At 55.9% G+C, this 7,657-nt stretch overlaps 1 protein-coding gene across 1 annotated transcript; it reads right to left on the bottom strand.

The window, feature by feature from the left end:
- Positions 1 to 5,626: 5,626 nt before the first annotated feature.
- LOC134509664 (olfactory receptor 14A16-like) lies at positions 5,627 to 6,538 on the bottom strand. The gene has a single exon (XM_063322244.1). The coding sequence runs from the start codon at positions 6,536 to 6,538 to the stop codon at positions 5,627 to 5,629; it is 912 nt and encodes a 303-aa protein (XP_063178314.1).
- Positions 6,539 to 7,657: the final 1,119 nt, after the last annotated feature.

Below are 7,657 nucleotides of genomic sequence, written 5' to 3'. Positions count from 1 at the left end.
GGTCGGGGGAGAAGACTCGGCTGGGGGAGGCCTCAGGAAGGCCCCGCCTCCCAGCCCCACAAGGTCTCCAGCCTGTGGCTGTCAGCAATGGCGCTGGGCTGTGGCGGCGGGGCCAGCCCGGCTCCTCCCGGCAGCCCAGGCGGAGGGTGGGCGAGGGGGAGCGGCCCCCATGGCCCTGGCTCGGCCTCCCCTCCCTCTCTGGCAGCAGACAAAACCAGTATCTGATGAAAAGCAACAAATTTATTCCATGAACTGGGTGCGGAGAGCACAGCCCCGCAGCTCGGGGCTGGCACCGGCTGGGGCTTTGCTGGGAAAAACCAGGCGAGAGTCACCCTGACGTCCCACACACGTACCTCGTGCCGGGACCTGCCAACCCGTCCCTCTGCCCAGCGCCCCCACGGGATGCAGAAAGCAGCGCTGCTGGCCCTGGTGTGGTCCTGAGCCATGTCGCAGCAGACGAGTCCTTAACCAGCAGCCCTATCACGTTAAACTGACATTTGAGAAGTGATGAGACCCTAGTGGTGCATGAAAGCCTATTTTAAGTCGAGTTCTGTACAGGACTGCCATGGAAATTGACTGTTTGGAAAACAGTCTGTTCCCCCGCTCAATTTGCCAGCAGTCCAACAAACCCACGCTCGGATTTCTGTGCCTCGGCCTACCTTCCTTGCCCGCTAGAGTCTTGCAGTGCGTTACCAGCTCAAGTGATCTAGCCCCAAAGGTAACCCTACTGAGGCAAGATCTTTCTATGAGAAACAACATCTTTCAAGGTCCTGTACATAATGGCACAGGAGGGATAAAAACCTTTTCCCGTGTCTAATTGAAAACACCTGGGTAAGTCCGGCTGCTGGCAGGAAACACCCCAGAATTGCCCCTAGATTGTCAGCAAATCAACAGTCAGGGATGGAGCACCAGCCACATCCCTTGCCTTTGGGGATTCACAAAAGCCCAAGCCTGCTGGTGAAGTCGTTACTCACAGGAGTCGTTCCCCATTGCGGCCATGGCTCCTCGTCAGGACCAGAACAGAGGGGGAAGCTCTGGGTGACAAAGGACGCCAGGACGCGCTCCAGCAAGAGAAGATCAGTGCCAAGTCCCTCACCTGAGTGCAAAGAAATAGTTGCACCCCTACAAAATAGTTAAAAAAAGAACCACAAGCCAAACCCACAGCACAGCTTCCCCCTCTACAACCGTTTCAGCGGTAGTTACAACCGCTGCACAGCTGCAGGCTGATGGCCCTGCTGGCCCTGTCACAGGACTCTCACTGACAGCAGTTACCAAGGCCCTTTTGGAAGACTGCACTGTGCGTCACCTTCACTGGAGAGGACCTACTGCTTCCCTGTGGCTGCCTTTAGCAGCAGAGCCCTCTGGTTCTCCAGCCCACACTTTCCCACCTTGGATGCAGGAGGGACCGGCTTTCAGCCGCTGCTTTAACAGCTGCCTTTGCTGTGCTCCTCTGCTGTCTCCCTTCCCACCGCATCAGTCAGGGTGGGCTTCTTGTCATTCCAGACTGAGCCCCCAGCACATGCTAAAGAAACAACAATTAGCAAATAGGAACTCTACCCATAGCGCCTATCTGGACAGCCTATCAAGGTGTAATAGCTCATCCTACCCTTCCCAAGGTAGAGACCAGCCTATACTTTGATCCCGTATCTACCTACTGTACCATCTCTCCTAAAGCTCAAATCGTAATTACCTTTGCAAGAGGATGGCCGTTGAGGAGCAGTGGGCAGTAAACCATCAATGGCTGGAAAAAAGTAGCCAAGCAAGTGGCAAAGGAAGGAGCCGAGTTATCCCGAAGGCCAGCTCAGCCCAACAAAGCTCAGGGAGCTTTGGTCCTCCCTGTCTCCCTCGCAAAGCTAGAAATGGCACTTTCACCATCAAGCTCCTGTGGGATAGAAGGCAAACTTTTCAGGCAGCAGCTGTGTCCTGCCGCGTAGGCTCTGAACTAGCCCTGCTGAAAAAGCTGACCAGCACATTGGGCTACAAAGAAGCAGCTCCTCGGTAAAGATGGCTTCTGAGACACGCGCAAGAGAACTTGACCAGCAGTGAGCTCACCTATGCCAATGGGTCTATTGTTACAAGAAACCAGATGGAAACCAGCTGAAATCCACCAAGGTGCAACGAAAGAGTGCAAACTCAGCTACTAAATATGAATTAAGCGTGTTTGCAAAGCGGGTCACGTCAACAACTCCTCCAAAGTGAATGGTCACAGGCGACCTCATGGCCAAAGCCAATAGGTTTCCTAGACTGTGACAATGCATATGTGAATCGCCTTAGGGTGGCACATAAGGGAGCAAGAATTGTAACACGGGGTCCTTCTCGGGCTCCCAGCCGAGAGGCGCCTTTACGGCTGGCAATAAGAAGGGGGTTTAGCTAATGTGTACGTCTGCTGCCTTCTTCCCTGTACCCACGCAGGAACTAGAAGAGAAGAAAAGTGCAAGCGTTTTACCGTTTCTGTAGAAGTTCAGGTCAACATTTAAACAGCCAAAGCTCTGAAGAGGTACGCTGACCCTTACTTAGGCACTTCTTTTGTCTCCCTTTGAGAGATAACTAAGCACATTCCCTCCTAGCCACAGTCTAGCATCCAGAAGCATGCAGAACACGCAGACAAACCTCCACCATTTTTTCAGGGATGTTTCAAGTCATGCGTTACTTAGTGCAGGAGTTCACCAAATGTCACGAAACTCGGAGACTTTGACCAAGCCAGCCATGGCCACGGGGCTTCAGCTCACCATTTGTGTGTCAGAGCCATCAGACAGACGGCCCCGTCCTCCTTGAGACACCCCTTGGGGCAGCCGTACCCAGCGCCGGGTGGCTGGATATGGCCTTTGCTCCATGGGGAGGCGCTTCCTGGGAGCAGGATCTCTCACTGGGGCACTGGGAAGCCCTCCTGAGGCCTGCATGCCTGAGGGACGGCTCGGCACTGCTCCATCGCTCACCAAAACCAGGGGCGGAGGAAGGCTGCCCTGGTGGCCTCCAAAAGAATCAGCTCCCCTGGGCTCCTCTGCGGCCACCGGGCACCTTTGCTGTCAGGCGGCTCTCCGCGCTGCTCTGCCAGCTTAACCAGCACCTCTTGCCCTCCATCTCTTCCCGCTCCTCACCAGCACTTCTCCTCCCTCCCCTCCCTGACCAGCTCCCCCCTGCTCTCCCCGGCCCTCTGGCCCTTCCCGCCCCTCTCCCCCCACCCCGCCGCCCTCTCCCAACCTTCTCTCCCTCCCTGACCTCCTCCTCCCGGCCCCAGCCGTGCTCCAGGGCCTGGCCCTGGGCCAGGGCAGCCCCGGGCAGGCGGCCATGGTTCCCGCGGGGTCAGAGGGCAGGAGGGGGCGCCTCGGGGCACGCTGGGAGTTGTGGACCCGGCAGGAGGCTCCCGGCAGCCATCTTGTGTCGGCTGAGGGGAGGCTGGCACAGGCCGACAGGACAGATCTGCAGAGCCGGGAGCTGCGGTGAGTCCTGGGCCCTTGGGCTCCTGTCAGCCCTCTTCTGCCTCCCTGTTCCTCCCTGCCCTTCCCCTTTCCCTCTGGGTCCTGTTTTTCGCCTCCCTGTACCTCCCTTCCTCTCTCCTGCTGTGCTCTGCTCCCTGTCGCCCTTTCTCTTCTCTCCAAGTCCCTCTCTCTCTCTGTCATCCTTCCTCTCCCTCTACTTTCCCCGTCGCCCTTCTTTCCTGCTCCCTGGGCCTCTTGGTTTCTCTCTCTCCTCTGCACAGAGGCCCCAGGCTGAGTGTGCAGCTCGCACTGTGCAGTGAGGTCAAACCCATGTGGCTACTGGACAGACCTCTCTCTCCCTGCTGAGCACAGAGTAACTAGGTTTGGGGTTTTTTTAGCTGCCTCAATTAAGCGACTCCAGTTAGATAGGATGAACCCTGGCTTCAAAGTTTGACTCTGTTTTTTTTTTACTCTGTGACCAGTTAATGAATATATGCCACTATTATGCCCAGTAGTGGCACCCCGCAGAGAAGCTCTGGGAACACGTCACTTGGCTGATGCAGAATCTCTTGGGCGATGGCTTTAATAACAGTGGATGTGCATCCCTACTCAAAACAGAAAGAAAACCAACAGCCACCTAATAAACCAAAAGTTAAAGATGGCAACAAAGAACCACTTGCCGCTCGCTCGGGCCTTCCCAATACGAGAAGAATCGGAAGAGAAAAGGCAAGACTCTTGGGTTGAGACAAAGGCAGTTTAACAGAACAGCAAAGGGAACAAGAAAATAACAACAGTAACACGGACAGAGGAATGTACAAACACGATTACGGAACCGCCGCTCACCAACCGGACCCAGGACGCCCCAGCCTGCTCCCCAGCAGCGACTTCCTGGCCCCTCCTCTGGCAGCTCTGCCTGGCCATGGCTCACATGGGATGGAATACCTGTGTCCCTGACGGAGCCCGGGGAGAATTAACCCCGTCCCTGCCGTCACCAGTACAATGACTTGCTTCCTTCTCCAGGAGACCTGGCTCTGCCCCACATGCCCACTGGGGCACGTCCTCACATGGTCACACAGCGCCCCTAACATTGGGGTTTTCCTCTCCTGGGCACTTCCCACACCACTCCAGACCCACCCTGTCTCTCTCCCACCTTCCCTGCCATCTGCCCAGCCCAGCCCAAAAGAGCCCCCTGGTCTGGGCTGGCCCCACAGCAGTGCTCCCCACAGGGAACTGCAGAGCTCTGGGCACTCCCCCCACAGCCCCAGCCCCTCTGAAGGGCACCGCAGCTGCTGGGGGCAGAGAGGGCTCTCAGCCTCCCCATCACCCCAGGGCTGGAGCTGGCCCCAAGGGCCAGCAGAGGCCACTCACTCTCTGGCTCTCCTGCCTTCAGCTGCAGCTGATCCCCAGCCCAAACTGCCTTTGCCCCGCTCTGCCTCCCCGCCTGCCCTGCTCCCCAGGACAGCAGGAGACTCCTGGCCCTGGGGCTCCTCAGGCAGCTCCCGCATCTCTCCAGTCTCCCTTCCCTCTGCCTGCTGCATCTTCGCTGCCTCCCACGGCCCTGCAGAGTCCTGGCTTGTGGGTACCTGGATTTAGTGATTTGTCCTGGGGGGACCTATCTCTGCAACTTAAACTCTTCTGTGTCTCCATTCACTTCCCAACCCAGAGAACATGGAGTGTCCCCGTCCCCTCCTGACCACTCCAGATTCCTTTCCACATGGACTGAAATCTGCCATCAGCCCCATCATACCTGTGACAGCCTGAGGAATGTTACTGGGAGGTCATGTACCGTCTCTACTGCCCCTCTACGCAAAGAAGAGAGCCTTCAACTAAGTCTCGGTGTCTAAAATATGCCAGTGCTACTGTGACATTGTTTCCCAAAACAAGGTGGAAAGACGCTTGGGAAGTCCAGTTCCTTAGGCTTGTTCGTAGCCAAAACTGTATCAAGCAGACCCAGCCATCAGGCACCACACTCAGGAGATCCCTTTTTATTGTAGAGATGCTATTAGGGAGGAAAGAGGTGACACATGGTTCTTCAAGGATGAGACAGAACAGGAAAGAGCCTCAAGAGAAGTGCTATGAACCCAAGCAATTACTTCAAAGTATAATTATCAGAGAAAAAAATAATGGCTGAAGCCTGGCCTAGAGTAAACTTATAGCATGACACAGAGAACGGAAGGCACATTACATGGATCCACACACAGGATCCATCAGATTAGTTTCTTCAGAGCATCCTTGAGCTCCCGGTTCCTCATGCTGTAGATGAGGGGGTTCACTGCTGGAGGCACCACCGAGTACACAACAGCCATCACCACATTGAGGGATGGGGAGGAGACGGAGGGGGGCTTCAGGTGGGCAACCATGCCAGTGCTGATAAACAATGAGACCACGGCCAGGTGAGGGAGGCACGTGGAAAAGGCTTTGTGCCGACCCTGCTGCAAGGGGATCTTCAGCGCAGCCCTGAAGATCTGCACATAGGACACCACAATGAAAACAAAACACACAAAGAATAAACAGGCACTAAATACAATTAGCTCAACTTCCCTGAGATAGGATTGTGAGCAGGAGAGCTTGAGGATCTGGGGGATTTCACAGAAGAACTGGTCTAGGCCATTGCCTTGGCAGAGAGGTATTGAAAATGTATTGGCCGTGTGCAGTAGAGCATTGAGAAAGCCACTGCCCCAGGCAGCTGCTGCCATGTGGACACAAGCTCTGCTGCCCAGGAGGGACCCATAGTGCAGGGGTTTGCAGATGGCAATGTAGCGGTCATAGGCCATGACGGTGAGAAGACAAAAGTCTGCTGACATCAAGAAGGCAAAGAAAAAGACCTGGGAAACACATCCCATGTAGGAGATGGTCCTGGTGTCCCAGAGGGAATTGGCCATGGCTTTGGGAACAGTGGTGGAGATGGCACCTAGGTCGAGGAGGGAGAGGTTGAGGAGGAAGAAGTACATGGGGGTGTGGAGGTGGTGGTCACAGGCTACGGCAGTGATGATGAGGCCATTGCCCAGGAGGGCAGCCAGGTAGATGCCCAGGAAGAGCCAGAAGTGCAAGAGCTGCAGCTCCCGCGTGTCTGCGAATGCCAGGAGGAGGAAGTGGGTGATGGAGCTGCCGTTGGACATCTGATCCCTCTGCACATGGGGGCCTGTCCAAGGAGGAAAAGACAGTGAAGAGTGAGGACAGACAGGTCGGAGTAGAACCTGTTGCACTGGTCACAGTAGAGCCCCCCAAATGACCTCCGTCCATGCAGGAAGGCGTTTGTGCAGATCCTGGTGTGATGCCTGGTTTGTGCTGGCTGAGGGTGCAATGGGGAGCAGGGGACTCTGCTGTGGGCTCCAGAGGAGTCAGTCGTGCTGTGCAGCAAGAGGCAGAGAGGAACCAGGAGTGATCGCAGGGTAACTCTATCCCCGATATAAAAGAGCTTTTGACCACTGTCACTCCCAGGTCCCCTGGCTGCAGAACAGAGCTGGGGGGGGTTGTTTTGTTTTGTTTTGTTTTTCTCCTGTTACCCCTGTCCCACCTGAAGAGTCATGTTTGAAGGTAGAAATCCCTGGCATTTCTGCTACCCTACGAGTGCTATTGTGAGAGTCCTGGGAGGCAATAGGACAGTCCCTTAGTGCAGAAGGAGGAGAGCTGGTCTCTCCATCTGTCCTGCTCTCAGCTGCTTTTTGCCAGCACTGCTTTGGTCTGGAGGATGATCCCACGGAGAGCAGAGGAGTCCAGTTCCAAAGTGCAGATCTCCAAACTCCCCTCCCCATGGAAGAGCATTCAGCTTTTGGATGCCTAGAAGATGGGGTGCCCTTTGTGGAGAGTTACCTTTATCCCCACCCCATGGACTGCATTGCCTAGAGACCCAGAGGTTAGAAGAGGCCTTGGGCACCAGGGACACATCTGCATGGCAGGACCTGCAGGGTCAGTGGCTGAGCTGCTGATGAAGCCCCCACCCCAGAGAGACTGAAAACAAGAGCAACAGCAGCAGCAGAAGGGATGGGTGGAGAAGCAAGGAGAAATGCCCCGATGCTTCTGCCAAGGTAAACAAGGCCAGGGAGGGACAGAGGGTGCTCAGGAGAGTCCCTTCTGCTGCAGCTATGGCCACAGATGAGACCCTGCTCTGAAGGACAGCCCCGGGCACCCCTGGCTGCACACCCGCCTTCATGCCCCTGCAACCATCCCCAGGAGAAGGCAGCCACCATGTCCTGTCCCTCTGACGGTGCTGCAGGGAAGCCCTGCTCTGCAGCACA

This window comes from Chroicocephalus ridibundus, unplaced genomic scaffold (assembly GCF_963924245.1).
Source record: "Chroicocephalus ridibundus unplaced genomic scaffold, bChrRid1.1 SCAFFOLD_26, whole genome shotgun sequence".
Classification (NCBI taxonomy): Eukaryota; Metazoa; Chordata; class Aves; order Charadriiformes; family Laridae; genus Chroicocephalus; species Chroicocephalus ridibundus.
The sequence above is the reverse complement of the archived record's forward strand: the minus strand, read 5'-3'. Positions and strand labels throughout refer to the sequence as shown.

Coding starts and splice junctions, on each gene's coding strand:
- LOC134509664 (XM_063322244.1), bottom strand. CDS start 6,538: ATGTCCAACGGCAGCTCCATCACCCACTTCCTCCTCCTGGCATTCGCA.